The sequence below is a fragment of the Phocoena phocoena genome, chromosome 20, assembly GCF_963924675.1.
Source record: "Phocoena phocoena chromosome 20, mPhoPho1.1, whole genome shotgun sequence".
In the NCBI taxonomy this organism is placed as follows: domain Eukaryota; kingdom Metazoa; phylum Chordata; class Mammalia; order Artiodactyla; family Phocoenidae; genus Phocoena; species Phocoena phocoena.
The window spans coordinates 18,328,577-18,349,503 of NC_089238.1; the positions used below are offsets into that span (position 1 = coordinate 18,328,577).

The window sequence follows — 20,927 nt, forward strand, 5'->3', positions numbered from 1 at the left end:
TTTTAAAAAGCAAATCAAAAAAACAAAACAAAAACACACAAATCAGACAGTATTTCAGTTACCTGGCCCCACTTAAATAGTTCCTAATGCTATCTGAAAAATGTTAATTCATTCGATTCATACCTGGACTTCGGGAAGAGAATTCTTTTCCTAAAATGTGTCTACAGAGTATCCTATTCAAGAAATTCTGTTTTCGATGTTTTCTAAGCTTTATGAGAGGCACAGCCTCAGCTCTAGAAGATGTTAGAGTCAAGTTCAGAAAGAGCACCGTGAAGACGGTGCACCGCGTGGTGCACCGGCCGCCTTTTGACTTGTAGGCAGAACTGACATTAACAGAACAATGCATACGTAAATGATCAGAACTACAAAAGCAAACCCAAAAAACCCAGTTCTCTTCACTCTTTGAAATACACTGTAATACAAATGTGTAATTAATGATAAGATTACATCTATTTGATGGCAAGTTTTAGTTGGCTTCCCATGTGTCCTATTGCACACCAACAAAATACAATTTCCTGGATAGGAGAAACCCAAATAGTTTTTGTTTGTTTTTAAACGTTTTATAAACAACCTGAATTTTTACTACATTTTAGCCACATTTGGTTGTATCTCTTATGCTAAGTATAACTAAATAAAAAGCTCCAGGAAGTAAAATCTCAATAGTAGTTCTCCTTTTAAGGGGCTTTTGAATTTCATTCCTCTTCCCACAAATGATTTTTATTTAACAGTTCAAACTACTTCCAAGGTCTGATAAGCAAATGCAATTTTTCCTACTTTGTTGTTTTTAGACAAGCTTGGTCTAGTTTAGAAGAGTGGATAAGAAGGCCTATGTAACTATTGAGAAGCTGCGGTGTTCCATCAACACTCTGAAAAGAACCTCTGAGAAGTGCACTGTGCTCAACCAGTCACCATTTTTATGAACCTTGAGATTTAGTTTGAGGCTGGTGGGAATTCACCTCTTTCCTCCTTTGCCCACAAGACATCCACTGTAAATTTAAGACAATAATTTACTTTGTAAACGCCTATTTACAACCTAGATTTGGATTTAGAGGTCTCTTTTCTTTTTTCTTTCTAAAGAGTAAAGTAATATATCTCGGATTGAGTATATGATTTGTTCCTGTCAATCTGGCTAAAGATTTAGGTTGATCATCTCAAAGCCCTGTAATGATCTTTTCTTTCCTTTGTTGATACCAAAAAACCCTCAGACACGTGCCTCCCGTTTCTCACAAGAGGGTTGTCACTCATGTCAAAATTGAGAAGAAAATTAAGCTCTGCTTAAGATTGTGACACTTTCATAACAGTAAGTTTTAGAATAGTTCCTGAAAAGCCCTTTCTTAACTCTTTTGCTTGCATTTCTACACTATAACAAGCTTTTAATAATAAATACACTTAAACTAACAGGTAACAGAGGGTTATTATAAGAGTACATCTTTGCTGCCTCAACCCCACTTCTCCTCACTCAAAATGCTTAAATATTATTACCTCTTATCCATTTGGAATTCCTTTTATTACATTACAAATTTCGTTCCAAAGTCACATCTGTCATTTCTTCAAAAAATCACACCAACTGTTTCTTCTGTGCCTAGTAAGTTACTGGACAGCACAAAGGGCAAACTGTGGTTTAAAGGATTCCTCTTCTGCTCTTTTCCTCTTCTGCTGTTTTCCTCTTCAGATAACTATTCCACCTAATTTGTGTTTAGAGTTGTGTTGTGGTCCTTATTTAGGATGATGTTTACAATTTCACCCTCATGCTCCTTCATATGATCCAAAAGATTTTCTTTGCTGGTAGACTCAAAACCACAAATACAACAACAGAAGAGTAAAACGCAATACTCCACGCCAGGAGGGGCCAGACTGGAGTTTTTTTCTAAACTATATGAGGTATTACTTGTAGGGTTTAGTTTCTCATTCTCGTTGGTACCTACGACTTCACTGGGAACCTGGGAAATCAGCTCTGAGGATGACACCAAATTTTCTGAACTTCCAGTGAGAGAATCGGCTCCTTCTTCACTGCTGTTTAACACAGTCTTTCCGGAAGATTTCCCCTGAACTCTTAAAAACAAAAGAAAACACATCAAACCTTGAGTTGGTTATAATGCAGACTAGCAGATTTAATCCTAACTTTATATATAATGCATATATAATTATAAACAATAACCTATTTATATATAACAGTAAGATCAAATACCTGCCACTTTGTGAAATTGCATCATTAATAGCCTTGTTTACTTGTTCATAGTTATAATTTTGGTCACTGGCATGCTTCCACATATGAGACTTCAAAGAAGGAGGATGGCTGCATACATACCCACACAAAGAGCATCTGAAAGATAGATATGAAGTAAATCAGATGATCCCATATCATTTTTAGTAATTACAATGATTCTGTAACAATTATTAAATTTATTCTCCTGAAGACTTATTAGACATCACATTTCACTGAATCTAAGATGCCACTGATTATAAGAGACATACTGATTTCAGAGGCTAAAATGTCCTAGGGTGGATATCTCAGAATCAATGAAATAAAGTATTTTACATTATAAAGAATTTATAAGAATCAGGACAAACATCCCAAATTACTTTAGCTATTACAGTATTTGGAAAGATTTTTAATATAGTAATATGAAAAATCTTTGCTCTATATTATTTAACAACACCCACATACACAAATACACAAAATCAGTACTCTATACTGCTCTATTTCTTAAGAAAGCAGAAAAGAATTAAGTAATTTTCAACATGAACTCTGTGCTTACTTACAGATTCATAGAAAATGTAAGTAGTCCTGAAATGCTTCAACAATTTAGATTTCATAAGTAAAACAAATAATAATCTTAAAGTTTCTATTCAAAATAATAATTGTTTCACACAATTGGGTATACTTTGTAAAATCTGAACTGAATGAAGTAGTTAAAAAAAAATAACGGACTATTTTTAGAGCATGTTTAAGGTTTACCCACTCTCTCCCCTGCATACAGTTCCTCCTATTATTAACATCTTGCATCAGTGTGGAATATTTGTTACATCTGATGAAACAATATTGATATATTATTAACTAGAGTCTACAGTTTACATTAGGGCTCACTGTGTTGTACAGTTCTATGTATTTTAATAAATGCATTATGCCATGAATCTATCATAATATCATGCTGAATAATTTCCCAACCCTAAATATCCTCGGTGCTCCACCTATTCATCCCTCTCTTCCCCCAATCCCTGGGAATCACCGATTCTTTTACTGTCTCCATAGTTTTGCCTTTTCTAGAATGTCACATAATAGTTGGAATCATACAGTATATAGCCTTTTCAGACTGGTTTCTTTCCCTTTTCCATTCACATTTAAAGTTCCTCCATGTCTTTTCATGGCTTGAGAGCTCTTTTTTCTCCCTCCTATCGCTAAATAATATTACATTGTATGTATGTACCAGTTTGTTTATCCATTTCTCTACTGAAGGACATCTTCTAGTTGCTTCTAAGTTTTGGCAATTATGAATAAAGCTTCTATTAAACATTTATGTGTGGTTTTCGTGTGAGTATAAGTTTTCATCATTTAGGTAAATACCTAAGAGCAGAATTATGTTTATCTTTTTAGGAAAATGAAAACGTACTTTTAAGAAGACATTTTTATTAAATATTTAATTACAAACTTAACAAAAATCAGGTAACTTACCCGAACTCTTCTTCACAACAAGACAGTCAGCAGAGGGGTAAAAGAACCACTTTGGGATATGCCAGAGAATTCTGTTCTTTTGTTTGTTTGTTTGTTTTGGTGGGGGCGGGGGGCATATGGGATCTTAGTTCCCCCACCAGGGATTGAACCTGTGCCCCCTGCAGTGGAAGCATGGAGTCTTCACTGCTGGACGTCACAAAAGTCCCAGAACATTCTCTTCTTAGCAAGGTCTATTCTCAGGAGAAATTATTTAACCAGAGCCTAACCTACTGGAGTTTTATCAGAGCATATCTGACCGGAGGGAAGGAAATACCCAACTCCAGCCATCTCCAGCCCACTCCAGCTATCTTGTCCACCAAGGTTTGGGGAGGGAGGGGATTGCAAAGTACAGTTCACAGCCCAGAGACACAGGCTTACTAAAAAACTGAGACCTAGTTACAGACTACAGAACATTTCCTCTCTCCCCACTTTTAACAACCACATTTCTAAAGGCCTATCTACAGCAGTGCCTTTTACCCAGTACACCATGCCTGACTATCAAGAAAAAATTACAAGACATACTAAAAGGCAAAAACCAAAGCTGAAGAGACACAGCAAGCAAAGAAACAAGAGTCAGATATAGCAGGATGATGGAATTATCAGACTGGTGATTTAAAACAACTGTGATTAATATCCTAAGAACTCCAATGAATAAAATACACAGCCTGGGAAAACAGATGAGCAATGAAAGCAGAGACATGGAAATTCTAAGAAAGGACCAAAAAGAAATCAAAAGAGACCAAAACCAAAAAGAGATAAAAAATACATAACAGAAATGAAGAGTGCCTATCATGGGGCCTATTAGTGAACTGGATACATCTGAGGAAAGAATCTCTAAGCTTGAGGATATCTCAATAGATAGAAACCTCCAAGACTAGAAAGCAAACAAAAAAAAAAAAACGACTGGAAAAAACAGAAAAGAATATACAACCAAAAAAGGGACAATTACAAAAGGTGTAATCTATGTGTAATGGGAATACTAGAAGAGAGAAAGGAACAGAAGAAATACTTTAAACAATAATGACTAGATTCCACATGCAGGACACAATTAAGAGTCTGCATGCTGCAACAAGGAGCCCACGTGCTGCAACTAACACCTGGCACAACCAAATAAATAAATACATAAATAAAAATTAAAAAAACAGAAATAAAGACCTTCTCAGACAAACAAAACTTGAAATTTGTTGCTAATAGATCTGTCTTGTAAGAAATGTTAAAGAAGTTCTTTAGAGAGAAGGTAAATGATATAGATCAAGAAACTAGGGGACTTCCTTGGTGGCGCAGTGGTTAAGAATCTGCCTGCCAATGCAGGGGACATGGGTTTGATCTCTGGTCCAGGAAGATCCCACATACCATAGAGCAACTAAGCCCGTGAGCCACAACTACTGAAGCCCACACACCTCCAGCCCATGCTCGGCAACAGAGAAGCCACTGCAACGAGAAGCCCACATACTGCAACGAAGAGCAGCCCCCACTCGCACAACTAGAGAAGGTCCACACGCAGCAACGAAGACCCAACACAGCCAAAAATAAATAAATTAATTTAAAAAAAAGAAACTTGGATCCACGCAAAGGAAAAAACATCAGATAAGGTATAAGAAGGATAAAAGCTTTTATTTATACAGTTTATTTTAACATCTTTATTGGAGTATAATTGTTTTACAATGGTATGTTAGTTTCGGCTTTATAACAAAGTGAATCAGCTATACATACACATATATGCCCGTATCTCTTCCCTCTTGCATCTCCCTCCCTTCCACCCTCCCTATCCCACCCCTCTAGGTGGTCACAAAGCACAGAGCTGATCTCCCTGTGCTATGTGGCTGCTTCGCACTAGCTATTTTACGTTTGGTAGTGTATATATGTCCATGCCACTCTCTCACTTTGTCCCAGCTTACCCTTCCCCCTCCCCGTGTCCTCAAGGCCATTCTCTAGTAGGTCTGCATCTTTACTGCCATCCTGGCCCTAGGTTCTTCATGACCATTATTTATTTATTTCTTAAAGATTCCATATATATGTGTTAGCATACAGTCTTTGTTTTTCTCTTTCTGACTTACTTCACTTTGTAAGACAGACTCTAGGTCCATCCACCTCACTACAAATAACGCAATTTTGTTTCTTTTTATGACTAATATTCCATTGTATATATGTGCCACATCTTCTTTATCCATTCATCTCTCGATGGACACTTAGGTTGTTTCCATGTCCTGACTATTGTAAACAGAGCTGCAATGAACATTGTGGTACATGACTCTATTTGAATTATGGTTTTCTCAGGGTATATGTCCAGTAGTGGGATTGCTGGGTCGTACGGTAATTCTATATTTAGTTTTTAAGGAACCTCCATACTGTTCTCCATAGTGGCTGTATCAATTTACATTCCTACCAACACTGCAAGAGGGTGCCTTTTTCTCTACACCCTCTCCAGCATTTACTGTTTGTAGATTTTTTGACGATGGCCATTCTGACTGGTGAGGTGATACCTCAATGTAGTTTTGACTTGCATTTCTCTGATGATTAGTGACGTTGAGCATTCTTTCATGTGTTTGTTGGCAATGTGTGTATCTTCTCTGGAGAAATGTCTATTTCAGTCTTCTGCCCATTTTTTTGATTGGGTTGTTTCTTTTTGTGATGTTGAGTTGCAGGAGCTGCTTGTAAATTTTGGAGATTAATCCCTTGTCAGTTGCTTCATTTGCAAATATTTTCTCCCATTCTGAGGGTTGTCTTTTTGTTTTGCTTATAGTTTTCTTTGCTGTGCAAAAACTTTGAAGTTTCATTAGGTCCCATTTGTTTATTTTTGTTTTTATTTCCATTTCTCTAAGAGGTGGGTCAAGAAGGATCTTGCTATGATTTATGTCATAGGGTGTTCTGCCTATATTTTCCTCTAAGAGTTTGATAGTGTCTGGCCTTACATTTAGGTCTTTAATTCAGTTTGAGTTTATTTTTGTGTATGGTGTTAGGGAGTGTTCTAATTTCATTCTTTCACATGTAGCTGTCCAGTTTTCCCAGCACCACTTATTAAAGAGGCTGTCTTTTCTCCATTGTATATTCCTGCCTCCTTTATCAAAGATAAGGTGACCATATGTGCATGGGTTCATCTCTGGGCTTTCTATCCTCTTCCATTGATCTATATTTCTGTTTTGGTGCCAGTACCATACTGTCTCGATTACTGTAGCTTTGTAGTATAGTCTGAAGTCAGGGAGCCTGACTCCTCCAGCTCCATTTTTCTTTCTCAAGATTGCTTTGGCTATTCAGGATCTTTTGTGTTTCCACACAAATTGTGAATTTTTTTGTTCTAGTTCTGTGAATAATGCCAGTGGTAGTCTGAGAGGGACTGCATTGAATCTGTAGATTAATTTGGGTAGTATAGTCATTTTCACAATGTTGATTCTTCCAATCCAAGATCATGGTATACCTCTCCACCTACTGGTATCATCTTCAATTTCTTTCATCAGTGTCTTATAGTTTTCTGCATACAGGTCTTTTGTCTCCTTTGGTAGGTTTATTCCTAGGTATGTCATTCTTTTTGTTGCAGTGGTAAATGGGAGTGTTTCCTTAATTTCACTTTCAGATTTTTCATCATTAGTGTATAGGAATGCCAGAGATTTCTGTGCATTAATTTTGTATCCTGCAACTTTACCAAATGCACTGATTAGCTCTAGTAGTTTTCTGGTAGCATCTTTAGGATTGTCTATGTATAGTATGTCATCTGCAAACGGTGACTGCTTTACTTCTTTTCTGATTTGGATTGCTTTTATTTCTTTTTCTTCTCTGCCTGCTGTGGCTAAAACTTCCAAAACAATGTTGAATAATAGTGGTGAGAGTGGGCAACCTTGTCTTTTTCCTTATCTTAGTGGAAATGGTTTCAGTTTTTCACCACTGAGGACGATGTTGGCTATGGGTTTATCATATATGGCATTTATTATGCTGAAGTAAGTTCCCTCTATGCCTACTCTGGAGGGTTTTTATCATAAATGGGTGTTGAATTTTGTCCAAAGCTTTTTCTGCATCTACTGAGATGATCATATGGTTTTTATTCTGCAATTTGTTAATATGGTGTATCACAATGATTGATTTGCGTATATTGAAGAATTCTTGCATTCTTGGGATAAACCCCACTTGATCATGGTGTAGGGTCCTTTTAATGTGCTGTTAGAGTCTCTTTGCTAGTATTGTTGAGGAGTTTTGCATCTATGTTCATCAGTGATATTGGCCTGTAGTTTTCTTTCTTTGTGACATCTTTGTCTGGTTTTGGTATCAGGGTGATGGTGGCCTCGTAGAATGAGTTTGGGAGTGTTCCTCCCCCTGCTATATTTTGAAAGAGTTTGAGAAGGATAGGTGTTAGCTCTTCTCTAAATGTTTGATAGAATTCGCCTGTGAAGCCATCTGGCCCCGGGCTTTGGTTTGTTGGAAGATTTTTAATCACAGTTTCAATTTCAGTGCTTGTGATTAGTCTGTTTATATTTTCTATTTCTTCCTGATTCAGTCTTGGAAGGTTGTGCTTTCCTAAGAATTTTTCCATTTCTTCTAGGTTGTCCATTTTATTGGCATATAATTGCTTGTAGTAATCTCTCATGATCCTTTGAATTTCTGCAGTGTCAGTTTTTACTTCTCCGTTTTCACTTCTAATGCTATTTATTTGAGTCTTCTCCCTTTTTTTCTTGATGAGGCTGGCTAATGGTTTATCAATTTTGTTTATCTTCTCAAAGAACCAGCGTTTAGTTTTATTGATCTTTGCTATTGTTTCCTTCATTTCTTTTTCATTTATTTCTGATCTGATCTTTATGATTTCTTTCCTTCTGCTAACTTTGGGGTTTTTTTGTTTTTCTTTCTCTAATTGCTTTAGGTGTAAGGGTAGGTTGTTTATTTGAGATGTTTCTTGTTTTTTAAGGTAGGATTGTATTGCTGTAAACTTCCCTCTTAGGACTGCTTTTGCTTCATCCCATAGGTTTTGGGTTGTTTTGTCTCCACTGTCACTTGTTTATAGGTATTTTTCGATTTCCTCTTTGATCTCTTCAGTGATCTCTTGGTTATTATGTAGTGTATTGTTTAGCCTCCGTGTATCTGTTTGTTTACAGATTTTTTTCCTGTAATTGATATCCAGTCTCATAGCATCGTGACTGGAAACGATACTTGATACGATTTCAATTTTCTTAAATTTACCAAGGCTTGATTTGTGACCCAAGATATGATCTATCTTGGAGAATATTCCATGAGCACTTGAGAAGAAAGTATATTCTGTTGTTTTAGGATCGAATGTCCTATAAATATTAATTAAGTCCATCTTGTTTAATGTATCATTTAAAGCTTGTGTTTCCTTATTTATTTTCATTTTGGATGATCTGTCCATTGGTGAAAGTGGGCTGTTAAAGTCCCCTACTATTGACTGTGTTACTGTCAATTTCCCCTTTTATGGCTCTTAGCATTTGCCTTATGTATTGAGGTGCTCCTATGTTGGGTGCATAAATGTTTACAATTGTTATATCTTCTTCATGGATTGATCCCTTGATCATTATGTAGTGTCCTTCTTTGTCTACTGTAATAGTCTTTGTTTTAAAGTCTATTTTGTCTGATATGAGAAGTGCTCCTCCAGCTTTTTTTTTTTGCGGTTCGCGGGCCTCTCACTGTTTTGGCCTCTCCCGTTGCGGAGCACAGGCTACAGGTTGTAAGTTTTTTCCCCTTTCATCACTTTAAATATGTCCTGCCACTCCCTTCTGGCTTGCAGAGTTTCTGCTGAAAGATCAGCTGTTAACCTTATGGGGATTCCCTTGTATGTTATTTGTTGTTTTTCCCTTGCTGCTTTTAATATTTTTTTCTTTGTGTTTAATTTTTGATAGTTTGACTAATATGTGTCTTGGCGTGTTTCTCCTTGGATTTATCCTGTATGGGACTCTGTGCTTCCTGGACTTAACTATTTCCTTTCCCATATTAAGGAAGTTTTCAACTATAATCTCTTCAAATATTTTCTCAGTCCCTTTCTTCTCTTCTTTTTCTAGAACCCCTATAATTCAAATGTTGGTGCATTTAATGTTGTCCCAGAGGTCTCTGAGATTGTCCTCAATTCTTTTCATTCTTTTTTCTTTATTCTGTTCTGCAGTAGTTATTTCCACTATTTTATCTTCCAGGTCACTTATCCGTTCTTCTGCCTCAGTTATTCTGCTACTGATGCCTTCTAGAGAATTTTTAATTTAATTTATTGTGCTGTTCATCAGTTTGTTTGCTCTTTAGTTCTTCCAGGTCCTAATTAAACGTTTCTTGTATTTTCTCCATTGTATTTCCAAGATTCTGGATCATCTTTACTATCATTATTCTGAATTCTTTTTGAGGTAGACTGACTATTTCCTCTTCAATTGTTAGGTCTGGTGGGTTTTTACCTTGCTCCTTCATCTGCTGTGTGTTTCTCCGTCTTCTCATTTTGCTTAACTTACTGTGTTTGGGGTCTCCTTTTTGCAGGCTGCAGGTTCGTAGTTCCCGTTGTTTTCGGAGTCTGCCCCCAGTGGCCAAGGTTGGTTCAGTGGGTTGTGTAGGCTTCCTGGTGGAAGGGACTAGTGCCTGTGTTCTGGTGGATGAGGCTGGATCTTGTCTTTTTGGTGGGCAGGTCTGCGTCTGGTGGTGTGTTTTGGGGTGTCTGTAACCTTATTATGATTTTAGGGAGCCTCTCTGCTAATGGGTGGGGCTGTGTTCCTGTCTTGCTGGTTGTTTGGCATAAGGTGTCTAGCACTGTAGCTTGCTGGTCGCTGAGTGGAGCTGGGTCTTGGCATTGACATGGAGATCTCTGGGAGATTTTTACCGGCTGATATCATGTGGAGCTGGGAGGTCTCTGGTGGACCAATGTCCTGAACTTGGCTCTCCTGCCTCGGAGGCACAGCCCTGACACCTGGCTGGAGCACCAAGACCCTGTCATCCACATGGCTCAGAATAAAAGGGAGAAAAAAAAGAAAGAAAGAATAAAATAAAATAAAATAAAGTTATTAAAATAAAAAATAATTAAAAATTTAAAAGTAAAAAAAAATGAAAGAAAGAGGAGAGCAGCCAAACCAAAAAACAAATTCACCAATGATAACAAACAGTAAAAAGTATAAAACAGACAAAAAAAAAAACTGGAGAGACAGAACTGTACAGCAAATGGTAAAGGCAAAGCTATACAGACAAAATCACACACAGAAGCATACACATACACACTCACAAAAAGAGAAAAAGGGAAAAAAAAATATATCATTGCTCCCAAAGTCCACTGCCTCAATTTGGGATGATTCGTTGTCTATTCAGGTATTCCACAGATGCCGGGTATATCAAGTTGATTGTGGAGATTTAATCTGCTGCTCCTGAGGCTGCTGGGAGAGATTTCCCTTTCTCTTCTTTGTTCGCACAGCTCCTGAGGTTCAGCTTTGGATTTGGCCCTGCCTCTGTGTGTAGGTTGCCTGAGGGCCTCTGTTCCCACTCAGAGGACGGGGTTAAAGGAGCAGCTGATTTGGGGGCTCTGGCTCACTCAGGCCAGGGGGAGGGGTACGGAGTACGGGGTGAGCCTGTGGCAGCAGAGGCCAGCCTGACGTTGCAACAGCCTGAGGCACCATGTGTTCTCCTGGGGAAGTTGTCCCTGGATCATGGGACCCTGGCAGCGGCAGGCTGCACAGGCTCCCAGGAGGGGAGGTGTGGATAGTGACCTGTGCTTGCACACAGGCTTCTTGGTGGCTGCAGCGGCAGCTTTACTGTCTCATGCCCGTCTCTGGGGTCCGCGCTGATAGCCACGGCTCGCCCCCGTCTCTGGAGCTCGTTTAAGTGGCGCTCCTAATCCCCTCTCGTCGCGCACCAGGAAACAAAGAGGCAAGAAAAAGTCTCTTGCCTCTTCGGCAGCTCCAGACCTTTTCCTGGACTCCCTTCTGGCTAGCTGTGGCGCACCAGCCCCCTTCAGGCTGTGTTCACGCAGCCAACCCCAGTCCTCTCCCTGGGATCCGATCTCTGAAGCTGGAGCCTCAGCTCCCAGCCCCCACCCGTCCTGGCGGGTGAGCAGACAAGCCTCTCGGGCTGGTGAGAGCTGGCCGGCACTGATCCTCTGTGCGGGAATCTTTCTGCTTTGCCCTCCGCACCCGTTGCTGTGCTCTCCTCTGTGGCTCTGAAGCTTCCTGCGTCCGCCATCCACAGTCTCTGCCTGCGAAGGGGATTCCTAGTGTGTGGAAACCTTTCCTCCTTCACAGCTCTCTCACACTGGTGCAGGTCCCATCCCTATTCTTTTGTCTCTGTTTTTTCCTTTTTCTTTTACTCTACCCAGGTATGTGGGGAGTTACTTGCCTTTTGGGAGGTCTGAGGTCTTCTGCCAGTGTTCAGTAGGTGTTCTCTAGGGGTTGTTCCATATGTAGATGTATTTCCGATGTATTTGTGGGGAGGAAGGTGATCTTCCATCTTACTCTTCTGTCATCTTGAAGCTCCTCTCTCCCATTTCTTTCAGATTTTTTTTTTTTAATGTGGGCCATTTTTAAAGTCTTTATTGAACTTGTTACAATATTGCTTCTGTTTTATGTTTTGTTTTTTTAGCCAGGAGGCATGTGGCATCTTAGCTCCCTGACCAGGGATTGAACCCGCACCCCTTGCATTGGAAGGTGAAGTCTTAACCACCGGACCACCAGGGAAGTCCCTATTTTTAATTGATCTGAGAGGTAACAGTTTGTTCAAAATAATAATGGCAACAATGTATCCGATTATGTGTATGATTATGTATGTGCACACGCACACACACACGCTTATGTATAAGTGAAATGAATGAAAGAAGTGATGCAAAGGATGGAAGAGAAGAATTAGGTTATTTTATTATAATGTACCTGGACTACCCATGAAGCCAGTATATTGTTACTTGAAGGTGGATTTTGATTAGCTTTAAATGTATATGCCAAATGCTAGGGAAACCATTAATAAAAAGTAAAAAATGAAGTATACCTGATATGCTAAGAAAGGAGAGAATGGAATCATATAACATGCTCAGTGAAAACCACAAAAGGCAGAAAAAGAGTAAAAAAAAAAAACAACAACAAAACAACAGAAAACAAATAGAAAACAGTAATAAATATGGTAGCTATAAATTCAACTATATCAATCATTTTAAATGTCAATGGTCTTAATACACCAATTAAAAGATGGAGATTGTCAGAGTGAATAAAGAACAAGACACAACTGTATGTTGTCTATAAGAAACCCACTTTATAAAGACACGTATCAATGAAAAGTAAATGGACTGACATAGATATACCAAATTAACACTCTTCAAAAGAAAGCAGGAATAGCTATATTCATTTCAGACAGAGCAGACTTGAGAGTAAGGGAAGTTATCAGGGGAAAAAAGGTGCATTACATAACGACAAAGGGGTCATTTCTCCAAGAAGGCATAATGATCCTTAGCATGAATGTGTCTAACAACAGAGTGTAAAAATATGTAAGGCAAAAAACTGACAAAACTGCCAGGAGAAATAAATGAACTACTATTGTATTTGGAGTAGTAAACACCCCTCTATCAGGAATGGACAGATCCAGCAGGCAGAAAAATCAGTAAGGACATAGCTGAACTCACCCCCATCAATCAATTGGATATAATAGACATCTACAGACTACTTCATTCAACAACAGCAGAATACACATTCTTCTCAAACACACATGAAATATTCACCAAGACAGACCTCATTCTGGGCCAAAAAACACACCTTAACAGATTTAAAAGAATAGAAATCACGTAGTATGTGCTCTCAGACCAAAATGAAACTAGAAACCCATAACGGAAGGATAATTGGAGAATCTCAAAATACTTGGAGATTAAACAACACGCTTATACATAACACATGGGTCAAGGAAGAAATCACACAAAAAAATTTACAATATTTTAAACTAATGAAAATACAACTTACCAAAATGTGTGGGATGCAGTAAAAGCAGTACTTTTCTCTCTTCTTGGAGATAAATTTATAGCATTAAATGCATGTATTAGAAAAGAAGATCTAAAATCAATCATCTAAGTTTCCACTTTGGTAAAATAGAAAAAAAGAGCAAATTAAATTCTAAGTCAGTAGAAGAAAAGAAATAATAAAAATTAGAGCAGAAATCAATGAAATTGAAATCAGGAAATCAATAGAGAATATCAACAAAATCAAAATCTGGTTCTTTGAAAAGAACAATAAAATCAATAAGCCAGAAAGTAAACAGGATACTTAAGAAAAAAGAGGAACAAAAATTACTAGTACCAGAAATGAAAGTGGGGACATCACTATAAACCCCACAGACACTAAAAGGATAATCAAGGAATAATATGAACAAGTCTGCGCCCACAAATTTGATAACCTACATGAAATGGACCAATTCCTTGAAAGACACAATCTGCCAAAACTCACACAAGAAAAAACAGACAATCTGAAGAGGCCTGTATCTATGAAAGAAATTGAATCAGGTCCAAAACAGGAAGTTCCAGATCCAGATGGGTTCCCTGGTGAATTCTACCAGATATTTAGGAATAAATTATACCAATTCTCTACAATTTCTTTCAGAATATAGGAGCAGAGGGAATACTTCCTAACTCATTCTATGAGGCCAGCATTACTCTAATACCAAAACTACACAAAGACATTACAAGAAAAAAAAGAAAAACCTATAGCCCAATAGCTTTCATGAGCATAGATGCAAAATCCTTAACAAAGTATCAGTAAATTGAATCCAACAATTCATAAAAAGAATTATATACCATAACCAAGTGTAATTTATCCCAGGTATGCTGGTTCAACATTTGAAAATCAATCAACATAAATCATCACATTAACAGGTAAAGAAAAAACATACTAAACACATCAACAGAAGCAGAAAAAGCATCTGACAAAATCCAACACTCGTTCATGATAGAAACTGTCAGCAAACTAGGAACAGAGGGGAATTTCCTCAAATGGACAAAGAATATCTAGAGTAAATCTATAGGTAACATCATACTTAATAAGAAACTAGAAGCTTTCCTGGTAAGTTTAGGAACGAAGCACAGATGTCCTCCCTCACCATTCCTTTTCAACATCATAACTGAAGTCTTAGCTAAATATATATACACTTTTTTGTTCACAGATGATATGACTGTCTATGCAGAAAATCTGAAAGAATACACCAAAACACTCCTGGAACTAATAAGCGATTATAGCAGGGTTGCAGGACACAAGCTTAATATACAGAAGTCAACTGCTTTCCTATATTCCAGCCATGAACAAGTAGTATTTGAAATTAAAACATAATACCATTTACATTAGCAGTCCTGAAAACAAAGTACTTGGGTATAAAACTAATAAAATATGTACAACGTCTATATGAGGAAAACTACAAAACCCTGATAAATCAAAGAAGAACTATAAATGTGGAGAGATTCTATATTCACGGATAGGAAGACTTAATATTGTCAAGATGTCAGTTCTTCCCAACTTGATCTATAGATTCAATACGATTCCCATATAAAGTTTATATGGATAGGCAAAAGATTCAGAATAGCCAACACAATATTGGAGAAGGACAAAGTTGAAGGTGTGACTCTACACATCCATGGGATCAGTGTGACTCTACACATCCATGGGATCAGTAAAAGATCAGTGGTCACCAGGGTTTGGGCCACTGAGGGGGAATGAAGGTGGGATTCAGGGAATTTTTAGGGCAGTGAAACTACTCTGTATGATACTATAATACTGTAATGGTGGATACAGGTCATTATAAATTTGTTCAAATGCATATAGTGTACAGCACCAAGAGTGAACCCTAATATAAACTATAGACTTAGGATGATAATGATGTGTCAATATTCGCTCATCAATTCTAACAAATGGCCTACTCTGGTGGGGAATGCTGATAATGGGGGAGGTTATGGATGTGTGGGGCAGAGAGTATATAGGAAATCTTTGTACTTCTGCTCAATACTGCAATGAACCTAAATTGCCTCTTAAAAATAGCCTATTAAAAAGAGTTGACAGTTGGGACTTCCCTGGCGGTCCAGTGGTTAAGACTCCACGCTTCCACTGCAGGGTTTGATCCCTGGTCAGGGAACTAAGATCCTGCATGCCTCGTGGTGTGGCCAAAAAAAAAAAGTCACTGAGAACACAGCCCATAAGCTGTGATGTTTGCACCAGTATATGTTCATTCTTTTAAGAAACAGAGAAAGAAGAAAAAGAAATAACCAATTTTTTTTTTCTAAAGGCCTACCATTCCAGTGGCTGAAGTCAATAGAGTAGCCAGCTTCTCTGTATTTAAATTAGCTTGAACCTTTAAAAGTTCCAGAGTTAAAAAAGGCTTTCAAAGTCTTTTTATGAAGTTAGAATAACACTGATACTAAAATTTGGCAAGGGCAACAGAAAAAAGAAAACTACACATCAATCTCACTTATGACTACCAATGCAGATATAAAATGCTGGCAAACAGAATCTTCCAGTACATTAAAACAATAATAATACCATGAAGAAGGGACACTTATTTTAGGAATACAGAGAATTTAATATTAGGAAAAGTATTATTATAATTCACTATTTGAAAGGATCAGAAGAGAAAAGTCATATTTTCACTGTTGTCACTGAAAGTTAATCTAAAGAAATTCAGTATCCATCTTAACAAAACGTTTTATTATGGAAATCTTTAAGCAAAAAACTAAAGTAGGAAAGAATAATGAATCTCCACCACCCTGCTCCAATAATTATCGACATTCTGCCAGTCTTGTTTCATGTATTCCCCCAACTTAAATTTCCCTGATTTTTGCAGAAATGTGTTACTTGAATGAGGATCCAAACAAGATCTACACAGCTGTCCCTGGGTATATGCAGGGAACTGGTTCCAAGACCTCCCACAGATACCGAAATCTGAGATGCTCAAGTCCCTCATATAAAATGGTGTAGTACTATATTGCATTTGGTTGGCATATATCTTAAGTCTCTTTTAATCTGTAATAATTCTTCTTCCTTTCCCCCATCCCCCTCATGCCATTCATATGTTGAAGAAACCAGGTCATCTGCCTTCTAGAATTTCTCATATTATGAACTGCACTAATTACTTTCTGTTAGTGTTATGTTCCTGTATTCCCCACAGTTTTTGTAAACTGGTAGTGAGATCTAGAAAAGGGTTCTAAACCTTAGCACTTGACATTGGGCTAGATAATTCTTTATTGTGGGGGCTGCTCTGGGCATTGTAGGATGTTTTTAGCAGCATCACTGGCTACTAGCACCTTCTCTCCCTGTTGCGACAACCAACAATGTCTCCAGACACTGCCAAATGTCTCACCTGGTGAGAACTACTGATGTAGAGGTTTCATTAGATTCACCGTTAGTTTTTTTCACTTCTATTTTTTTTTTTGCAAATATACTTCATGGGTACAGCTGTGTACCCTACCACATTTTAGGAGGTACTTGGATCAGGCTGACAACAGTTAAACCCAGTTAACACTCAATAAAATTTCTCACCAAAATACAGTAGATGAATAATTCTACAAATTATCTACCTATCTATCTTCAAAAATATATCTCTTTTAACCCCAAAACTAGTATAAAGTTTAATGAGGAAACACCAGAATCATTCCCATTAAGCCCAAGAACAAAATAAGGATGGTCACTATCCCCACTATTACTTAAGTGTTGTGGAGCTACTAGTCAGTACAATTAGATAATAAAAGAAGAGGTACAGGGCTTCCCTGGTGGCGCAGTGGTTGAGAGTCCGCCTGCCGATGCAGGGGACACGGGTTCGTGCCCCGGTCTGGGAAGATCCCACATGCTGCGGAGCGGCTGGGCCCGTGAGCCATGGCCGCTGAGCCTGCGCGTCCGGAGCCTGTCCTCCGCAACGGGAGAGGCCACAACAGTGAGAGGCCCGCGTAACGCATAAAAAAAAAAAAAAATAAATAAATAAAAAAAAAAAGAAGAGGTACAAATATCATAAAGGAAAGGTTGAGAAAATTATTTGCAGATAATACAATTATATACCTGGCAATCCAACAGGAATTAAAAACTTTTACAAGTAATAAGATAATTCAATAAGCATGTAAAGCTAACATCCTGTATAGATCAACAGCTTTCCCAAGTAACAATACTGAAAGCTAGGAAAGGAACAAAAAGATCCAAGTTATAAGAGCAATGGAAAAAAAAAAAATACATAGGAATAAGCCTAGCAATAAGTATGTGTGTATGTGTGTGCTTGTGTGTATGTAGGCAGTCCTTGCTGTGTATGGTTCTGATATGCATGGATTTTGGTTACTATGGCTTAGTTAAATGAGTCTCCTAACAACACTGTTCAAATTTCATAGTACATTAACTGTGAGTAACTGTAGAGTACAAACTTCACCGGGAACTCTTTGGTCCACTATGAAAACAAAGGTGCTTTATGATCAGTGACTAATTATGTTGTTTCTTTCAAAGTCTGTCAGTGATTAGTCACTCACTTCTATTAATTCACTCACAGACAGCAAAGTATGTAGTTACGTTGCCTCCTTGTATCCCAGTGATAAACCCATGTGACATTTTACAAAAATGGATAATCCAAAAGAGAGAACTGGCCAACAAAATGGAAGTACATAGAGCAAGAAACAGAAAAGTGGTAACACTGGAAGTAAAATTAGACTCAAATGTAAATGGAGTTAGAGAACAAATAGCTGACCACAGGAATGCTGACACTGCCACCACTGAAGAAACTCGGGATATGCAGCCAGAGGATCTCCATGAAGATGAACTTAACGACATAAATAAGGAAAGTTCTTCCCCAGGGAGTTTATGCCAGTGAAAAATTTCATATTACAGAAACTCTCGGAGATGTTTCATGATATTTAACGAGCAAAGGATAAAATGTCTTTGAAAGTTGATCCATACTTAGAAAGGAGTATGACAACTGGCCAATGCACAGAAAAGCTGCTCACCCCATGCTGTAAGGCCTACAACGAGAAGGCAAGCACCGCGCAAACTACTCTTGAGAAGTTTCTTACAAGAAATAAAACACTTTAAGGGCTTCCTTGGTGGCGCAGTGGTTGGGAGTCCGCCTGCTAATGCAGGGGACACGGGTTCGAGCCCTGGTCCGGGAAGATCCCACATGCCATAGGGCGACTAAGCCCATGCGCCACAACTACTGAGGCCCGCGTGCCTGGAGTCCTTGCTCCGCCACGGGAGAGGCCATCGTAGTGAGAGGCCCGTGCACCGCAACGGAGAGTAGACCTCGTTCGCCGCAACTGGAGAAAGCTGGCGCCCAGCAACAAAGACCCAACACAACCAAAAATAAATAAATAAAATAAATAAATTTATAAAAAAAAAAAAAAAAAGAAATAAAACACTTTAGTTCTTGATGTTTTTAAGTTACAGTGTACTAGGTTAACATTACTTTTAGTATTTTTAATTTCCCTATATAACTGACAGAAAAGAGTTTTTAATGTTTTAAGAAAAATGTTTAAAGGTAATCGAACAACTGTAATTTTCACCGTTAATTAAGATGGCTTTGCATGGTTCCAGCTTGCACGGTCATTTTTAAAGTCCCACGCTATTGCACAAACCGAGGACTATCTGTGTACTTAATACATACATATATGTGTGTGTGGATATACACACAGGCAAAACAAGAAATGTACACAATAATATACATGGAAAAAACTTTAAAGGGACAGAATAGATGACCTGAAAAAATGGAAAAGCCCATACCTTGTTTGTATAAAGTTGTTAATTTTTTCTAAATTAATCTAGAAGCTTAACATGATCCCAATACAAACAGCAACAGAATTATTTTAAGAGAAAACTATGACAAGCTAAGTTCATCTGTGCACATATGTATTACCCAATCAAAACCTCAAACAAGAAACTGAACTACCCACAAAATCCACATACTTAACTTCATTTCCTTATCAGCATTTGTCCCACAGAATTTGTAATACTTTACATTTATGACTGGAAAAATGATTTTTGGTGAAACATGTAAAAGAGTGGTATAAGGTGTATATGCAATTTAAAAAAATGATAAACACTGGGTTCATAACACTTGCTTAAGGGAGAACATTACCTCTAAAGAGCTCTTTGTGGGTTCCTTCAACATCTCATACCTGTTCCTCCTCAAAAGAGGCATCACTTCTCTGAATTTTGTATTATATGATTTGTTTACTTTTTCTTAGTTTTACCTATATGTATCCCTAACATATTGTTTATTCACATATTTTTGAGCATATAAATAGAATCACACTTTATGTATTCTTGTGTGACTTCTTTGTCTTGGCTCAATGTTTCTGAGATTCATTCATGTTAATAAGTATAGCTCATTTACCTCACAGGCTACCTGCTTTACTTTGATTTTTACCTCTGCAGTTTCTCAGTTTCCCTGATAGATGAACTATACATATAAACACTGTTTTAAATATTTACCTAGCATTTTAGTTATTGTCATTGGGAGAGTTGTTCACTTTATCTACTTTGGTATATTGTCTAAAACGGGAGCCCCTGCTTTTGGATGTTTAGTTAAAATTGCTAAGCCAATTTCTGTCCTAACTCACCTGGTCAGCAAATGCGGTCTTTATTTAAACATTTCCCTGATTATATAATCTATATCCCTTATACAAAAAATATACAGGCAAGTTAAGTACAGATTCTAAAGAATCACTTGCATAATTTCCCAATCTTTTTAAGGTACATATATAGATCTGAAGCAAAAGTGGAAATATACTACAGATTTTTAATCCTACTTTTGACAATGTTCCATAGTACTTTCTCAAGTTAAAAGTTATACATTTTCAATGGGGTTTAATGTTCCACCCTATGAAAGTGTCATCACTTAATCATTCTACTATTAGTACAGAGAATGTTTTTGATCTTTTAAACATTATAAACAATCTTGTAACAAATATGTTCTATATCTATTGCTGATTATTCTGTAGGATAAAGTCCATCCCCCAACCCCCATAATCTTTAAGAATAATAAAGAAAAAATGAACACTCATAGTTAAGATGTAGAATATTACCAGTATACCTTTGAAACTCCCTGTGTGCCCCATAATGATTGCCCCTCTTACTTTCCGAGAGGTAAGAATGTTCCTGAACTGTGGGACATTGCCATTTTTAAGGCTTTTGACCTGTCAGCATTTACTACATTAGGGAGACACCAGTTATGATGAAATAAGCACATTTAAATTAATGATGGAGGGAATTCCCTGGTGGTCCAGTGGTTAGGACTGTGCGCTTTCCACTGCAGGGGGCACGGGTTCAATCCTGGTTGGGGAACT

The 20,927-nt window shown here is 37.7% G+C and overlaps 1 protein-coding gene across 1 annotated transcript in view; it reads right to left on the bottom strand.

Moving 5' to 3' along the window:
* Positions 1-1,685: 1,685 nt before the first annotated feature.
* Positions 1,686-20,927, bottom strand: part of ZNF507 (zinc finger protein 507) — a 43,535-nt gene continuing 24,293 nt past the window's right edge. Inside the window, exons 5-6 of the mRNA XM_065899484.1 lie at positions 2,189-2,323; positions 1,686-2,052 (exon numbers count right to left, since the gene is read on the bottom strand). Coding sequence (XP_065755556.1) covers positions 1,686-2,052; positions 2,189-2,323 — 502 coding nt within the window. The remainder of the gene's footprint in view (positions 2,053-2,188; positions 2,324-20,927) is intronic.